General features: G+C 37.1%; 1 protein-coding gene across 1 annotated transcript; it reads right to left on the bottom strand.

The window, feature by feature from the left end:
• Nucleotides 1-812: 812 nt before the first annotated feature.
• On the bottom strand, nt 813-19,692 carry immp1l (inner mitochondrial membrane peptidase subunit 1). The gene is made up of 6 exons (XM_079868029.1): nt 19,611-19,692; nt 7,346-7,470; nt 7,156-7,244; nt 6,916-7,042; nt 3,344-3,454; nt 813-2,799 (listed from the first exon to the last, which is right to left on the bottom strand). The coding sequence occupies exons 1-6, from the start codon at nt 19,654-19,656 to the stop codon at nt 2,737-2,739; spliced, it is 561 nt and encodes a 186-aa protein (XP_079724155.1). The 5' UTR covers nt 19,657-19,692; the 3' UTR covers nt 813-2,736.
• Nucleotides 19,693-19,696: the final 4 nt, after the last annotated feature.

A 19,696-nucleotide genomic window follows, 5' to 3' on the forward strand; every position in this document is an offset into this window, starting at 1 on the left:
TTGGCAGAAACATTTTGTACTGACACATTTTTTTATGGATAATTTTGTTCAGCAAGGAGCAGTAAAGACATTTATACTATTACAAAAGATTTTTGTATTTCAAATAAATGCTGTTCTTCAAACTTTATTCATCTGAGAATCCTTAAAAAAAGATATTGAGTATCAAAACAGCATATTAGAATGGTTTCTGAAAAATCATGACACTGAAGTAATATAAAAATAGAAAACAGTTATTTTAAATTGGAATAATATTCACAATATTACTGTCTTTGACTGTATTTTATCAAATAATTGCAGTCTTGGTGAACATTTCTTTCAAAAAATTAAATTCTTACTGACATTCAAGGCTTTACAAATACACATCGTAATGTTTTCCCCCATCAAACTGCTTTTCATTTACCAGTGTACTAAATAGTTCTAGTTTGAAATTTGTGCAAAATTATTATTATAATTGTTTTTGGGTGATGGCCAAGAAAAAAAATGCCGTAAATTTAAAATGTACGTTTTATAAGCCTGGAGTCAAAAATCATGGATCATGGAATTATGAGTGAAACAATCCATGTGGTTTTCCAACAAATTATATCAGAACTGCATTTTAGTGCTGATGTGCTAAAAGATATGTGGATAAAAAGACTGAAAACTGTTGCGTGCATGCGGTACATTTACTGGAAAAGGTCATGTTACAGCACTTTAATGGATTTCGTGTGTGAAAATAGCTAAGAAACTTTTCAAATCATGATGACCACGGTGGCTGTCATAGTATCTGTAACTATGAATCCCAGCAACAACTTTGTTACCACAGTAAGCTTTAGTAAACATATTTTTTAATTTATTCACAGACAAAGACTCTCAATTAACACCAGAAAATGTGTTTGCATCAAAGTACATGGCATTCTGTTTTGCTTTTATGCTTTTGACAATAATTCGGAAGCCTGGTTCGCATTTTTAAACCAAAGGGTTTATCTATCGATTATCCTCACGGGTCTGATCACAACAGACATCACACTTGGTGCAGCTGGCAATAGTCTGTCTCCCCCTCAATGCCATCTGTCTGGTATGGATCCACCGGGGAGAAAATCCTATGTTGGCAGAAGTTTCCCTTTTGAACTGATCTAAGATCAAATTCCCTTTCCACAAACCTCAATCTCAACCACAACAACAGAAACCACAAATCTGACTTCAGATCAGCACACAGTCAAATTAAGAGGCTCATCCCATGCAAACGGCCACGTTACTGAAAAGAAATTGTGACCGCCGTCTCACATTTGTGTTTGATGTCACATCATCCGAAGACAGACTCATCCTGCGCTGAGATCAAATGACACTGTGAAGTTTTAATTAAAAACCTTGATTAAAGAAAGACACATTCTGCTTTGAAAGAAGGACGTCAATTTCTCATTACCTTAAATGCACACATCCAAACACACCAATAAACACTGAAAAAGAAGAAAGAGCTACTGAGGGAGTTTGTCTTTGAGGAGGGAGTGTAGAAGTCTCTCTTTGGACTTAATTATGATTAAGTTTATTAATCATTACCCTCAATAGTGAATTACATTCCAGGTGTGCTTAAACCCATACTATGATGCTTCAAACACTAAACTAAATCCTCTAAGGGTAGTTACACAGAGGATATATGGTTGTGGAACAGTGAAAACAAGAGGAAGTTTTTCGGAAGTTTTTCGGTAACACTTAATTTTGATTGTCCACTACTAATAAGTAACTTTGCAACTACATGTCAACTAGCAGTCATTAGAGTGTTAGTAAGCTGGCTAACACTTTATTTTTATGCTCCCCGACAGACATTGTACCGACTATAAGTCACTTTGCAAGTATGTGTTAACTTATTCTACTAACCCTAACCCTAACAGTCTATTCCTTAGTTAGTTGACATGTAGTTGCAAAGTTTCTTATAGTTACTAGAATGTCTAAAGTGGACCATCAAAATAAAGTGTAGCCAGTTTTGCCCTCTCAAAGACAAACAGCAAAAATAAATGCATATAAAAATGGCAAAAAACTCAAGAAGTGCAAAATGGAGATGATTCAATTCTACTATTGTAACAGGTCAACAAATTCCAGGTCAAAGGACAATGCCAACATAGCAGATGTAATATTTATTCCACACAACTGCATATGGAATATAGAAGAATTTGGAAGCCTGTTTCTGGCTCACAAGAGTAAAAAAATAAAATAAACTGGTAATTGTGGGTTTAAAATAAGAAATAGTCACATTCGATATTAGGTCACACTATGAGCTTTATTGTTTTATGTTTATTTATTTATTTTTTACTCTGAAAGTGAAACAGGCATCATCAATCAAAAGGGAAATTTCTATATACTCTCATATGCTGTTATTTTCCAGACTATTTAAAAACCCTTAAAAACAGTCCTGTCCCTCAACAACAGCAAACTGTGTTTCCGAAACAGGCAAATATGTCAATTTATAACGCAAAAATTAAATTTCAGTGTAACAATGAGTCAGCTCTCAGCTGCACTTATGATGAATTTGAAATTAACACAAGTCTGTAATACCCATTTGAAACATTAACAGATCTTCTTAAAATTTTCACTAACATTTTAAACCAACATGATGCAGTTGATATGATGCATTTGTGTTTCTTCACTATCATAAATCCTTGTTTGCCTTAAACAATGAAACAGACAAGAATTATAAATAAGAATTTATTTTAAAACATTAAAAAAAATATCATTTACATTAAGACCATGAACACAGCTTCTTCATAAAATGCGCCCGTCGTTTGGACTTTCGGCCAATACGCCAACACTATGTGGTGGCCACAACTGCAAAATAAAAGCACAGCAAAACAAAAACAATAAATAAATCATTTAATTTCGTATTAAATGAAACCGTGAAATGCTACAATGAAACAGTTCATATTAAATTAAATTAAATATAGCATTAATCTACTTCATATTATAGTGCAGAAACAACACCTTTTCTTATAAGACCCTGTAAGAAAAAAACACCCCTGTATCATTTGCCTTTGAGTTTCCAATCAAGGGCTGACAGAAGGTGAGGAGACCTGTTTACAGGGTCACAGGCACATGACGCTATATGAGACGACAGCTGAAAACAGTTTCAAATGAAGCCCGCACACAATTTTTTAGCTAGTTACTGGATAACCTTAGTATGAAATAATTTATTTGTATTTACAATAAAAGTAAAATTGAGAAAGGATCACTTGTATTTCTTGTTTGGAAAAACAATACCTCACATGAAGAAGAAAAAAAAAACATAAAATGGCAACAGTTCAAACTCAAAAAGCTTGAGGTTTGGCCTTTGGGGAAGCGTATAGGTCAAGAAACGAGACTGTATCCTCATTACCTTTAAGCAAACACGTCCTCGGATCAAGGCATAGGGAATTGGGCCATAGCTTCGGGAATCTGTGGAATTCCGAAGGTTATCGCCTTCCAGCCACACGTGCCCTCTTGGTACCTAGATTACAGCACGACGGGAAGAGCAAAATGTTAAATCATAAATCTAACTGAAAATTAATGTGATTTATTTCAGATTGCCGCCACACCAAAATTGAGGTCTAAAATGATCCTTTGACTCATGCTTCACATGCAACACACAATATTGGTTCTCCTGGATTAGAGGATAAAGAGAAGTTCCTAACAGTGAGAAAGTTCACATGACTTAACTGCTCATCTCAGATGGGAATGGGATCATTTTTACTGACCGCTGGGGCCCTGCACCCCCCCTCCCTTTATCCTCTCAGTGAGGGGTGAAGCCACGCCTCCATGAGCTGCTCCATGGGTCTAGACCACGGACAGACCTGCCAGGCTGGGCTGGCAACCGAGCGAATCCTGATCCACACTGACATCAATTAGGAATAATCTCATCACACAGGGAGAGTGGGGCTGTCAAGCCCCTAATTAAGTCCCCTCCACCCCCTCTATATGTGAGGCGAGGGTGAACAACACATCACGTTGTCATTATAAACATAACAGTATGGAGATGCCTATCTGGCACTGACCAAACTTTAATAATCATTTTTATATCCCCCCCACCCCCCCTGCAGAGTTCTAAAAATTCCAAATAATCATATGAAGATTTCCACACAGTACGATTTAATGTGCTCTACTGTTAAGAAAGCAAACTTACGGTCGCACTAGATATCTAAGAAAGCAGTTTCATGCTTCGATGTGTGAAAAACAAAAACAAACATGACTTACAAAATGATTTGCTGACCTTTTTGTATTGCAAACAAACTCATCATTGACAAATGCGAAAAGAACCGTGATTATAAACATAAGTCAGCATGTATTCGTCTTGCAGTCGACTCTCATTAGCATGAAAACATATGTTTGATCCCATCCACAAGAAATCTCAGCCCGTCGTCATCTGCTGTTCAGAAGCGAAGCTTTTGTCCTATCTGTCAGCCAAGCATGCGAGACTTCACACCATACTGTGACCAGACACAAATGTTGACAATCCTGCATTCGATCTTACAAATGGGAGGCATGTTAGAAACATCTTGATTCTGGTCAACAAAACACCTCTACAACTAATGTAAATTAGTATAGGGCTTGTCTTATCTTTGACTTGATTTGACTTGCTTTCCTAACTTTGTTTTACTAAAACTTTTTTTTTTTTTTTTTTGGTAACTGAATAGAATCCTACAAAGATTATGTCATTTTGTAGCCTGGCAAGCCAGACCTACATCAAGATGTTAGGTCTGGCAACTCACCATAGACACGGCTCAATCCGAGGGGCGGGATAAACAGCTGTCTTTCAAATTCACTCTGCACGCAATAGGACAGCGCTTCAACCAATCAGAGCGTTTTTCCAACAGCGGAGCTAACGTTAGTTGATAGATTTAACTTTTGCCATATCAGGCCGGCAAAACTACGAACACATCTTCCTTTTTTAAGAATGACTTAAGTGCCGTTCTTTGCTCTTTTCTCAAAGAAAAACTTAACTCCAAGTCCTCCAGAGTCGCGGCCAAAGTCGATTCGAAAAACTGTTCGCCAGCAGCAGCAGCCATTCTTTGTTTTCAAGTAACGTTAGCAGGGAACCGTCGCAACTCTGCCGTCATTATGTTAAGCCCGCCCCGCCTACTCTATACACGATGTGATTGGCCTGACCCAATTTAGGTTTTTACAGCTCCGAAAGTCAACGGAGAGTTGCTAGACTACCCTGGCTGCAAAATAAATTTTGCTGCCGCTAGGGTGCGTCTAGATTTCTAGGCTAGTTTTGTAGGCCAAACCAGAATTCGCATCACCCTTGTTCCCTTGATAAAATACCAATAAGATTTTTAGGGGTCAAACCCCAAAGGGGCTGATTTTGCCAGGATCGGACGAACAACCGGTTCGCCATGTAGAATTTTGTCAGAAATTGCAGTATCTTTTAAACGATTTGACATACAGTATCGCCACAAAATTAGATACGGATCGTCGACAGCATGTCCTGAAGGTACCTGAGAAGTTCAGCTCCACCTAGTGTTCCTGAGATATAAGGATTTTTGCAAAAACACTTATAACTTTTGAAAACATTGTCCAAAATATGTCCTTTTGTTCCCCTGCTTATGCCGATCAGGCAAGATCTCATTTGACATTTTTCATCAATGTGCCATATTAAAGTCAACAAAAAACAGTTTGTCCAATTTTGTCCAAAATCTGATCATATGATCTTTGGACACATTTTTTATATTTACTACCGTTCCTGAGAAATACCTCTCCGAAATTGACCTTGTTTGTTGTCTTATGTTAGTTAGCTTAGCATGCAAATTGGTTGCTAACTGTGTGCTGACTTTTAGGACTACTCTACTGAACACTATCACACATTTTCTCCTGTTTATACTGTAGGTCTTGTCCATTAACATATTGTGGTTTGGAGACATGCAGTGAAAAACAGCTGCCTAAGATCACACAGCCAAATCGGTAATTAGCCTTCAATCTTTGATTGACAAATCCTTTACTTTCCCAAAGGCATTTTATACAGAGAAACAAACAAATCATCCTGTCATACTGAAGGTAGTACTTACTTGCCAAGAAACCTTTTTTTTTTTTACTAAAACGTTTATAAAGTATTGATATTTCCGTGTTGTTAGATACCACAAAGTCACAGATTTGACTTATTATATTAGTATTAGTTTTGTGTTTTCTGTCAGCTATAAATAAGAATTAACATGAAACAACAACTGTGACCTTGCAACAAAAATGCAGCAAAATGGCCATTAGGCTATTATGCAATCAGAATTAAATCAGAATGCAAATAAATGCAAATAAATGCAAGAAAGAAGACAATCGCAATTCAATATGTAAATAATTGCTGTTAAAGTCAATGGGACATTTTCAAACTTTAATCTTAGATTTTAAAAGGAGAAGAAAAAGTATCAGAACATTGATGCCTAGTAATTGTTCTGCAATTTACTAAATTGTCATTGTAATCGGTTTAGTTTTGACTAGTACTGAGTGACTGAGCAAACTTATACAATCTTTTTTTAGCTGAGGGTTTGTATCTCTTTACCTTAAAGGACTCCAGTGACAGGCCTTTCTTTCTCTCCTTTCTCTTCATCACTTGCTCTACTCATCTGTCACTAACACTAACAGCTTCGGGAAAAATTACAGGTCAGAACCGCACATAGGCAAGGTGAAAAAAAAGAAAGAAAAACAAGTGATACCAAAAAGCAATAACAGCTAGGCCTATTTCAGTGAAAGCTATGCTCTCTCTGGACCAATAATAACTGAGAAACAAGCATTTGTTTCTTCCATAAGGTAAACGTTTTACCCAATGGATGTGAATGCATGTGAAATTCAAATGCATACACCTTAAGAGTAAACGCAGTGGTTCATACTAAAAGAAGAAAAAAAATGTAGTTGAAGACTTCAGAAAGTGTCTATGCATTATGAAGGCAGAGCTCGTGTCAGTGTACTACAGTAGGTACTCACGTAAGTGTGTGTTTTAAACATATCAGATGGTCCACTGGTGCAGACTTTGTCCCCCTCCAGTCCGATCACTCTTTTACAGATGTTCATCTTCGGATCAAAAGGACTTTTGGCTATTACAATATCCCCTCTGGAAGAATGTAAAAGGTGAGGTCAAAAATAAAGCCAATAGTTTGGCATGAAAGTATGATCAAAATATCACTTTAAAATAAACACTAAAGTAAACATTGCATACACACTCACTTTTGTATTCGACAAAGGTGACGGCTTACTCGTTCTGAGAAAACCACATCATGGTTAGTGATGGTGGGTTCCATGGAAGGTCCTGAACACTGTTGTACAGTAGGTGAATTGTGTGTAGCATTAAGAATTTATATGTATTTCTTTGTCTGTTTCACCAAATGAGTTGACTAAACATCTCCAAGAAACTTACCGACACAAATTCACCAATATACTCAAAGGCACAGTGAGCGATGCAGCCATACTGGACGGTGTAACCAACAAAGCTAACTGTCTTCACAAAGAAACCACGAAACATCCTGCCACTCCTCAGAAATGCTGAAAAAAAAAAAAAGAGTCTATATTTTAAAATAATCATTCACAACCAAAATTAATATTGTCATGCAGGAGAGATTTGAGCACATTTACTGATTTCCTTCAAATTCTAAACCAGGTTGATGAAAATTAAAGTTTGAGATTAAAACTTAAATTTAGTTTTCAGGAATAGTGACAAGAAGTTACCAGAGTGGAAATGGAAAAGGGTAGTCGACTCAGCATGAAAGGAAATTCATTTCCATGTAAATCTATTTTCTAAATGCATCTTATTGTGAACGATTCATCCATGCAAATATTAAAATTTTGTAACTTTTTTTTTTTTTTGAGTTTGTAATTTTCAATTATAATATCATCACCTGCATAAGAATAAAGCATGTGCAAATTTTAGAATTTTCAAAATGAGCTGTCTGAAAAAAAAATAGCACATGCTTGTGTATGGCAGTGTTGTTATTGGTAACTTAAAATTATTTTCAGAGTAACTGAAATAAAGCTGTAAAATAAAACGGTAACACTACAATAAAGTTCAATAAAATTGTTAGTTAGCTGCTTAGTTGACATAACGAACTATGAAAAATTCTTAAAGCATTTATTAATCTTAGTTAATGTAGCCTACATTTCAAAATGTACTAATAGATTAATAAAATCAAAAATTGTATGTTATATTACTTAATGGATTTGAGCTAACATTATTAGTTGTATTTTTATTACTCAATGTTAACAAAGAGTAATAAATAAATAAGTTAACAAATGCATTGCTCATTTTTAGTTAATGCATTAACTAATGTTAACTAATAGGACCTAATTGTTAAAGGAGACATATCATGCTTTTAAATCGTTCCTTTTTACATATAAATCATACATTTGTAGTCTATATAAAGCAGAACTGCAATGCTTGGGTCTGAATTCCTCATTATTATAGCTCCACAGGCCCCTTTTCTACCCCTTTTCTGATGTGCGTCTGAGAGCAACTCGTTTTGGTGCGGTCTCTTTAAATACAATTGAGACACTTCATACCCCGCCCCCTCTCCAGGATGCAGAGGTGACACTCGGTTCAACTCCACCCCGTTCGGCCATTTTTGTAGTTTGATAGCAGAGGTACGATTATCTAGCGGCAGAGAAACTTTTTATTCACACGTTATTAACAAAATGTCAACAACGGAAGACTTGTCCAGCCAGCCTTACATGTTCGAGCCAGAGTCGGAGCCGGAGCGAGATGAAAATGAAGACGACGAACCTGCAGAACAACGTCTTCATATGGATGTATCGCAATGGTGTGTTACTATATTTACACATGAAACTTTGGTCTTCCGACCTTTTACCACCGTGTCGATTTATTTTGATTAATATGTGCGAGGGAGAGAGAGCAAGACAGCGTCTAGTTTGGAGACGGTGTCTTGTTTACATTTTCGCCTGGCTCCGGAGAGAGAGAGTGCGTGCGCGCGACCGGGTCTCTCTCTCTCTGCTCGTTCTTTCAGTTAAACATGCACCCTGTCACAAGCGCGGCAGTTCATCTACATTAGACGGTGTAATGAAGCGTGTGGGTTACTACATCCAACAACCGAACATTTTAACTTACCCTCTCGTAACTTCTGCATCTTTTAGCTTGGACTACAAAATTGCAGTGAGAAATAAAAATGGCGGATTGCTCGAAGTGTTGGGCTGGAAGTCAATGTCCTTATTTGGCAGTTCCGCTGCAAATACTGTGACGTAATAGTTCACAAAACGTCATAGATAAAAGAAAAATCGGAACAGGTTGAAAAATAAGGCCAAAACAGAATATAAAGATATCAACGAAGCACCTGAATAGAATAATTTCAACTTTTCTGTACTTCTAAACACTCCAAATATACAACAAAATACATTTAAGGGCTAAAAAAGTGGATTTAGCATGTTATGTCCCCTTTAAAGTTTTATCAATAAAACATTAGATGAAAAACACAAACTAATAAAAATTATTTGAAGGAATAGATGAAAATCAAAAAATAGGAAAATTGTCATTACTTACCCTCAAGTTGTTCCAATTTTTTTAATTCTGTTTAAAGAATGTTGGTAACCAAACAGTTGACAGCACCCATCGACTTCCATGGTACGAAAACAAAAAATACTACGGAAGTCAATGGTTACCGTCAACTGTTTGGTTACCAACATTTTTTAAAATATCATCTTTTGTATCTCATACAACTTGAGGGTGAGTAAATGATGACAACATTTTTGGGTGAACTATCCCTTTAAACAATTTTTTTTTTTGTAAAATATCTAAATAAATGCTAATTAAAATTATTAATAAATTCTATGATAGTATAGAAATAATACTAAAATAATATGTATGGCGCTTTCAAGACACATTAATTAAATCCCACATTTAGATTGTAACATCATAAATTAATATTTGCATTAATTATCAAATGATTAGTAGACTATATTAAGAGCACCATTCTTAAAGAGCACTACAGCTCTGGAGCTTTAACCGCTACACCGTGACTCCAAATGAAAATTTGCATGGCAATTCTCAATTGGAAATCTCACTCAGAGCCAAAAACTGACGACACATGCCTGTGCCAGAGGGTCGAAAGTGGCTTTTAAACACTTTGTCACTGAGGTGGTGTTGGTGGGGAAATGCACCTCACACATTTAATGCTAACGGTTAAAACTGTGAAACCAAAGTGATCATTAGAGATGGTGTTTCATTCTCAGTAGCCTCTACAACCCATCAACAAGGCACAAAGGTCGCTCTTTGTGCCTTGTTGATGGGTTGGGCATCTGACCCTGTCTGAGACAACCCAATCTACACCTGTGGGAGCAGGTGACAGCGCTTGCAGGCACAGGTTCATCTCCTCGAACTCAAAAAAAAAGAAAAAAAAGAAGAGTTACGCTATGGCCATAGCAACAGAACACAAGCTCCTTTGTTTGTCCTCGCTCCCTGGCTCTTTAACTGATAAAACTGTGGTGCGTTGTCTGAATAAACAGTCCATCCTCACTCAAACTATTGACTTTTCCTTGGCCATCAAGCTAGCAGGGTGCGTGAGTCAATAAAGGTCATGTTTGGATGTTTGTACACATCCATGAAACCTCACTTGGCAGATAAACCAACACTTCAATGGCGTGCCGTTTGTCGGTTTACAGGCTGGTTCATAACAAGAAACTCTAAAAATCGAGCTCTTGCGCAATTAGAAAACGAATCTTCAGAAGAACAACCGCACTGGATGTCCAATGAAGGATAAACCTCAATCTTTCCTCCTGAAACAAACCAAAGGAATTAAGGCGACCCGGCCGAGCAGAAACTAAACGAAACCGAGCCCTATCCCAAAAGCCCCTATTGCCACGGGAATGACATCTCCAATATGGGGCGGAATTAATCCCCCTGTCCCCTACTTCCTCCATCTCAGTCCCAGGCCAAGTGTCAGGTGTCTGTCTCCGTGTGTCATGGAAAGTGCTACACCTAATCCCATTACCCACCAGCCATCTCTTCGCCCCATACCTCCGTCCCCGACACCCCTTTCAATCCATTCCGGTCAGACATTGAATCCACACCTTTGAATCCTCATAATTATGTCTGATACCCCCAACACAAACACGGTGTACGAGAGTTAGCTCTTCTACCCAAAGGCCCCCTCCGTCCAGGGATGTTTCTGCCTGACTGGATGTAGTCGTATCTCAGGGAGGCAGTGAAAGGGCCAGCTGTTGTTTTGCTTATCAAACTCCAGGGTGGGGCGAACAAACTATTGTTTCTGGGCCGTTTTTCCCTGCCAATTGATAGTGTGCACAGATACTCTGCCTAAACTATAACATATACTGTGCACTTTCCTTTTAAATCGCTATGCTCATTATAAAGTTCATCTTTTGGGACAAAACAATTATCATAATTTTAATAGTAAATTCTAGGGTAAATACGGATAGTTGGTAACTCGTAAGTTACTCTATATGGTGAAAAACTGTAATAAATCTAATGGGACATTTCATGTAGTTTTACAGTAATTTTCCAGGGGTGTTTTAAAAGAGGTGAATTTAAAGACGCAACTTTTCTGAGGATTTTGCTGTGCAAACTGTCAAAAAACTAAAGCAAATAAAGTACTTCTCGACTCGACATGATTCAGATTTTGTTAACAACAAAGTATGTTGATCCAGAAATATTCCTTTAGTTCTGTTCATCATTTTACTTTAATCTGATTGGCTTTATCTTTCATTCTTATCCTGACCCTAAGAGACTGTCAGGCTCATAGACCAGCTCAGCAGAATGTGTTGCCTCGAACACAGCATCCCCAACTACCGTCTAGTCGTCCAATCATCAGCACGTTACTGTTGTGGGCGTCCAGCATAGGTGAGGATTAAGGATTTAGCATAATAAGATTACACGGCCAGTGAATGATATCAAGAGACAGTCCATATGCGGCCGCCTGGTTTTCCACTGGCACCCTGTGTGTGTGTGCGAGAGACTGGGTGAGTCAGCTGCTTGAAATCAAATGGAGTTTAGCCAAAATCAAACAGACCTTCAGACAATTGAGATTAAATCTCTATTTCTGAACATTCCCCTGTGTGTTCGGAACAAGCACTATCTGCCACATGATTCCCTAGACGGGAAAGTGACAGACCAAAATGAATTTTATCTAACAATTGGATAATTAACTCCAAGTCTCCCCTTAATCCAGGATTACACAGTACAATGTATATATATATATATATATTTGCAACACAGAGTCACATAGAGCATCTCTGGAGAGCCATCTGTGGCCCCGGACCCCCAAAACCCATAATGCAACAGAAGGGAGAAAGGGTTCCCAGAGAGCGGAGAAGCAGGTGGCATCAAAATGCCCTTTTAATCCTATAAATCTGTTGTAAAAACAAACTTCTGAAATTGAACAAATCTCTTGAGAGTGAGCGGTCATCAATGTTGGTTTAGCAGCATTTAATCTGATAAACTGCTCTAAAAAAATAGGTAATTTGTCTTGGCAACAAGTATGACAATAACTAAATAAATAAGAGTTAAAAAAACTGTTGCATCATGTCTTGAACTCATGGCATGAGTGTTGCCTTAAAGGAGAGCTCCGGTCAATTTTAACATTGAGCTCATTTTTTTGTAAATTTGGAGTGCTGTCAGTACAGAGAACAACGACAAAAATCGGTGTTGCCTACATCATGTTATCCTCTTTTTAAAATTTGCACCTTGTTGACTTAAATGGGGCAAGTTTTAAACCTGCTTTTAGCCTCTTAACATCCTTGATGTGTCATTACAAGTGCACAGGTCATGTGAGTGATTCCTTTAGAGTGAACGCGGTGAATCTGACTGCAGCAGATGTGAAAGATGTGAATAAAAAGGATGTTAATCATAGCACTCATACCTGTATTTACTTCCTGTTTTCGGTCGAAGTCCACAGTAGTCGATTGTCGAGTTCACGCAGTTAGTTAGTTACCTATGATCATGCGCGTGAACTCGACAATCAACTACTGTGGACTTCGACCGAAAACAGGAAGTAAATACAGGTATGTGCGCTGGCTGAATTAACACAATTTTTACCCATATCTTTCACATCTACTGCAGTCAGATTCACCGTGTTCACTCTGAAGGAATCACTCACATTGGCTGTGCACTTGTAATGACACATCAAGGATGTTAAGAGGCTAAAAGCAAGTTTAAAAGGTGCAAATTTTAAAAAGAGGATAACACGGTGTAGGCAACACCGATTTTTGTCGTTGTTCTCTGTACTGACAGCACTCCAAATTTACAAAAAAATTAGCTCAGTGTTAAAATTGACTGGAGGTCTCCTTTAATATGGCAGCTCAAGTAAAAACAAAAAGTTCAAATATATGAAATAGTTTAATAGACCCTGCATATAGACACTCATATCCATTCAGTTGCACATCTGTTTTAGCAAAAAAATTCACTTATTTATTAAAACACACCTTATAGATCGGATTATCATGCACCGAAATTATTTTTTTACCAAAACCTAAATTAAAACAGTCAAAGCACTATTTAAACATTTTGGCCTACAAAACTATTTCGGAGGAAACCAAAATGTTTGCCTATGTTTGCCTAGATTCTGGTTCATCACTACAATACCGAACAGTTAAGTTAAGACATTTGATTTTCCAAAATAATACAATTACACCATCAGTACACTATCAGTATATTAAGCATAAATGTATTACTTTGGAAAATCAACTGCGTTTTTAAAACTCTCTCAGCTGATATAATTTAGAGGCACACGTTTCAAATATTGCAGTAAAAATCAGAGATTTCCCTTTAAGAGTCAATTACAGTGCAGTATATATAAAAGCAAAGTGTGCAAACACCAATTCAGGCATTGAGACTGATGTCACACTTGTGTAAAGGTCACTATGACTCCGTACCACCATCTAATGTGCTTACACTCCGCTGACCTCCTGAAATAGCAAAGAAAATAAACAGCAGCCCAGGTGACAGTGGAAACGATGCAGTGCTATATTTCTGAGCGCCATTGTTCATGATTGCCGGACATTCAGAACTAAAAATATTACAAGAAAATTTGGTACAGAAATAGTCATTTACGAGTGCATTGACAGAAAATAGTTCCTCTCTGATACAGAGCAAAAAACAATTAATATAGCCTATAAGTTTACATTTCCAAGCATTTCTATTGCCATTAAAGGGTTAGTTCACCCAATTCTGTCAGTAATTACTCAACCGCATGTTGTTCCAACCCCGTAAGACTTTCGTTCATCTTCGGAACACAAATTAAGATATTTTTGATGAAATCTGAGAGCTGGATCACTCCTCCATAGGCTTCTATGGGATAGAAACTGAAAAGTTAGTAAAGACATTGTGAAAATAGTCCAAGTGACTACAGTGGCCCAAAAATAACTACTTTATTCAACTATTCATTTTCTTCCGTGTGGGCCTCTGACATGAGTTCACGAGAGCGCCATGATTCATGCGCGAGAACTGAGAAGATGACGCTCACGATCATATGATGGGAAAGTGTGAAAGGTAAGCCATTCATTTTTTGGCATTGGTAAGGCACTTTTAAGTTTTTTCGTTGGTTTCTCACGATTCGGACATCCAGGAAATGCACACATTAGAACCTTTTTAAACACTACATCGAGACCCATCTGCGTCATCTTCTCAGTTCTCGCGCATGCGTCGTAGCGCTCTCGTGAACTCACATCACAGGCCCACACGGAAGAAAATGAATAGTTGAATAAAGTAGTTATTTTGGGGTTTTTTTGCACACAAAAAGTATTCTTGTCGCTTGATAAACTTAAGGTTGAGCCACTGTAGTCACTTGGACTATTTTAACGAAAGTATTTTACTAACTTTTCTGGACCGGCAGATGAAATTACCTAGCAGCCTATGAAGGAGTGAGCCAACTCTCAGATTTCATCAAAAATATCTTAATTTGTGTTCCGAAGATGAACGAAAGTCTTACGGGGTTGGAACAACATGAGGGTGAGTAACTACTGAGAGACTTTTCATTTTTGGGTGAACTATCCCTTTAATTGTAATAATCCAGTGAGATTTTTGTATGCACAAGGAGTCGGACAACAGCCGGTGCTCCACACGGAGATCTGATCTCACCATCATCGAGTCCATCTGGGATTAGGCTACATGAAGAATCAGAAAACTGAGGCAGACTAAATCCAGAAGAACTTCCAATGTCTCCAAGATGCTTGAAGAAACCTACCTGCAAAGCTACAGTATACTGTGAAAAGGTTTTAGGCACTTGTGTATTAGGCCTACTTAAAACCGCTTTTGTCCAGGTACACTTGCTTTTGTACACATAGTTTTCCAGGTATCTTTGTTGGTAGGTTTCTTCAAGGTTTCTTGGAGACATTGCTGCAGTTCTTCTGAATTGAGTCTGTCTCAGTTTTTTCTGGTTCTTCATGTAATCACAGACAGACTTGATCAAAGTGAGATCAGATCTCCAGCACCGGCAGTTGTCAGACTCCTTGTCAGACTCCTCCAAAAAGCTCACTGGATTATTACAATTAATGGAAAAATTAATGTTTGGAAATGTAAACTGATATTTCCCACAGACAGCAAAAGATATAAATAACTGTCTTAAAACCTTTTTTTTGTGGTGAAGATACTAACATGGTGAAGATACTAACATGCCTAAGATAGATTTTTAAATGAATTGTTTAATGTTTAATATCTTAAAACTTTAAAATATTATTTGGAAGGACAGCGGATGGTGTGAAATTAGTAGAAAAAAAAAAGCGAGGAATCCAATCGCAAGGCTTGCTTCACAGCTTCTTATCACAGCACATCTGAATTTAGACATACATGGGGAGCTCGACTTTGGGAGCTTCTGTGGGACTTAAGAAGATTACATAGATTCGAATAGTGTTAACTAAGATGGCGTTCCCCCGAGAACCCAGATGGAAGGAAGATGAGGAGGGGGGAACACTGATGTTCTCGATCTGTGTGGCAGAAGGCAGCTGAGGGTGGCCTGTCTCGCACTGCTCTCTTTGTTCTCAATGGATCGGAGAACTTTGAGATTTGGTAATCGGGAGGCTATCGGTGAAACTATCAAAAAGAGGCTGGTGGATTGAGCTGGGATGGTGACACCTGGTTGCTGGTTGATGGAGGACAGATGTCAGCACGCATGACATAAAGGAAACCTCCCTCAATCACATCATTTTTACAACAGTCCGATGGAAATCAAATGAATTTTAAAAGGCAGATAATGAATAAAGCCAATTACAGAGTCAATCCCCGTAAATATGAACAAAAGCGAAGCGATTTCAAAGGATGCTGAGCTAGTTCTGTAACAATGACGTGACATAAAGAGACTAATCTTTATTAAAATGACCTTTGACTGCAGCCTGAACCCAAGATGGAGCTGAAAGGCAAACAGATCTTATCAGATGTGCCAAGTTAGGCCTTCTGTTATGGGTAAAAGAGAAACCTTACCATTCTCTATTCATTTAAATGCCTATCCCTACCAATTAGCCCGCTTTGTTTTTACAGGATAGATATCCTTTATTTCGTATTGGAAAAAATTCAGATTAATGCAGTTTTTGGAGGAGAGAATAAAATGACCTTCCTGTGGGTCACAAATAATAGTTACCACAACCCTATAATTGTCCTGGCATCCAAGATTATTGCTTTCCTTTCAACACTAACGCATACAAACCCTCCGCAGATGACAATCTGACTTCCCTTCTGAGCAATGCCACTATATTCTTAACCTCAGATTGTAGTAGCAAAGAGAATCACGTTGGGGAAACCCAAACAAGCTGCTCAGGAAACATTTGACATGTTATGACTGTTAGCATTAGCACTGTGGGGAACAATCAGATATGAGTTGATAAAGCTGACATAATAAAAATAACATAAGCGATACCAGCATCTGGACAAACTAAAAAGAGCACCGTAACACTGAATGGACCTGTCTAGTGGAGATGTAGCATTTTTATGTACAGAAATTAGAAAAAAAGGAACCAAACCTATCAATGATAAGACACCCACTTTTATGATGGATAAAATCACAGTTATTCTATATGGATGTTAAATATTAATTTGTGTCTAATTTATTATGTAAGAAACTACCACAGCAATGCAGGGAATAGTGTATTGGGTGTGTGTGTGTGTGTGTGTGTGTGTGTGTGTGTGTGTGTGTGTATTGGGTGGAAATTGTGTATGGGTGTGTGTGTGTATATATATATATATATATATATATATATATATATATTAGGGGTGGAGCCGAACCCGAATACGGTATTCGGAAAGGAACAAATAATGTGTTTTTTACGAATACTTATTTCGAACAAATACTTTAAAAATATTTGTATTCGGAAACAAGAAAAACTTTATATCAAAAAGCTGCGTTTCCTCATGAGACATGGCGACCCGCGACCGGCGGTGCTGCTGACGCTGATGAAATATTTTGGATTAGGCTAATGTCACGTTGTCATATAGCCGTTCACATAGCGCGCTTTTAATAGGGTATATGTCGAACGTCGCATGACGAAACCGGAAACCTGGTCTCATCGCATCCGCTTGTCATAGAAAGTGTTAACAGCCGTATGAACTGATGCCGATATCTATGGAATTTTAAGGTAATCAGCTAACCTACCTATCTCACTTTGTTATTGGCTTTTTATTCTATTTAAATATCTAAACGTTAGTGTGAAGATTTTTTTTTTTTACTTTTAAATATCGATCTTCACATGCGAGGGACATTGGTTATGATCATCTTTGCTCGCTCCTTTTAAGTTATCTTGAGTAAAACAGTAAAAAAATGCATGAAGCACATACAAAAGACCTGAACCGGAAGCGATGCGTTCTGTTTTCCGGTTTCGTAATGCGGCGTTCGACATATACCCTATTGCGCGTGCAGATTTCAAATGTAGGCGCGCGGCAAGCGCGCTAGTTTTTCCAGGCGCGACTATGTCCACGGTTGCATAGCAACGACAGACGCCACGAGAGAGGAGAAAGCGGTGCGAACTGCGATCTTCATGATGAAGAGAAAGTATCAGCAAAGAATGAATTGATTTCTAGCTCTTGCATTAGCTTTAGATATATTTATGGAGATGAGAAATGAAATTAAAAGCCGTCATTATGTCATTAATATCAGTCCGTCCTCAGAAAAGCAGTTCTAGGCTTATTATTGGCTGGATAACTCTTAGCAGGTTTAAAAGGCCTATTTAAAATTAAATATGAATGCTGTTTTGGATTAAATAAAAGTACAGTCAAGTCAAATAAAAACACGTTTTATCTCCTGTATAGTTTGGTAACACTACAATAAGATACCATTCATTAACATTACTTAATGCGTTATCTTACATCAACACACTGAGTGAACAACATATTTTTACAACATTAATTAATGTTTGTGAATGTTATTTAATACAAACACTTGATTGGTCATGTTTGTTCACTTCATTCATTGTGCATTAAATAATGTTAACATAAATAATGTTAACTTTTGATTTTAAAAATGTTAAAAAAAATTAAATTAACCCCAAGGAGAATAATTGCGACAGTATAACTATTTTTTATTGTTAGGTCATTTTATCTAATGTTATCTAACAAATGGAATCTTATTGTAAAGTGTTTTTAATACTACAGTTTCCATCTTTGTAACCATGATATACACTTTAATATATGTAAATTTAATCTAAATTAAGCTTTGGTACCGAGAACTGTGGATTTTCACTGGTATTGGTACCGAATACTGAAATTTTGGTACCGTGACAACACTAGTTGCTCTGTTAGCTCGGTAATTTAGACAATAGGCTGTTGACAGAGTAACGTTAACGTAGGTAATGGCTGTTATGTTATTTTCTTTTCAGTGACATTGCTGGATTTATGGAAAAACATCAACAAATATTGCATATTTATAATGGATATAATACGTACACTTATAGTACTTACACTATAACGTAAATTAGAAGTGTAATGCAAAAAAACTGGATTTTTACACCTATTTTGAATTTTACTCGAATACAAATACAAATACAAATACTTTTTCCCCCTCAACAAATACAAATACAGATACAAATACCGGCTGCTTTGCACACCCCTAATATATATATATATATATACAGTAGGCTATATTTGTTTTATTCAATTTTTTAATTGATGTTTTAAAATGTAATGTATTCCTTTGTCAGCGTCATTACTCCACTCTTCAGTGTCATATGATCCTTCAGAAATCATTCTAATATGATGATTTGCTGCGCAAGAAACATTTCTTATTATGATCAATGTTGAAAACAGTTGTGGTATTGAATAGAAGGTTCAGAAGAACAGTATTTATTTGAAAAACAATTAATTTGTAACATGGGAATAAAAGTATATAAAATAATATATATTATATATATTTGCGATACACATTATTAAAAAATAATAGTAAAAATGGTTCTGATTCTTTATTCTGATTATGACACGTATGCAAGCATGCATCTTGATTCATTGTGCAATTAATTAATCAATAAATATACCATTACAATGGAAGCTTCAGCTTTTACAGTCACCGGTGATGAATCTGCTTACAACATTTCATAAGTCTTGGCTAAAGTACAAGGGCAGCAAGGTTTTGTGTAGCTGTCAGGTAGCTGTCAGTTTTGAAACATCGATGGCATAAATATGATCTACAGCAGTAATGTCATGTGTGATGGAATTATAATAAACACTATAGTAATTTGTACAGTAATCCTACCTGATTCGTGCACATTGACAGCGTGCTGTTTGTATTCCTTGATCATATGTTCACTACGCAGCTGCAGTCAACCTTGAACTCCATTG

This window comes from Squalius cephalus (genome assembly GCF_949319135.1).
Source record: "Squalius cephalus genome assembly, chromosome: 3".
In the NCBI taxonomy this organism is placed as follows: Eukaryota; Metazoa; Chordata; class Actinopteri; order Cypriniformes; family Leuciscidae; genus Squalius; species Squalius cephalus.

What these genes read in the sequence shown, in the direction of transcription:
- immp1l (XM_079868029.1), bottom strand. Translation starts at nt 19,656, where the DNA reads ATGATCAAGGAATACAAACAGCACGCTGTCAATGTGCACGAATCAG. An exon ending in TGTTTAAAACACACACTTAC is followed by an intron (nt 3,455 to 6,915) that starts GTGAGTACCTAC and finishes GCTGTAATCTAG; the next exon opens with GTACCAAGAGGGCACGTGTG. An exon ending in GAGGACGTGTTTGCTTAAAG is followed by an intron (nt 2,800 to 3,343) that starts GTAATGAGGATA and finishes TTTATTTTGCAG; the next exon opens with TTGTGGCCACCACATAGTGT.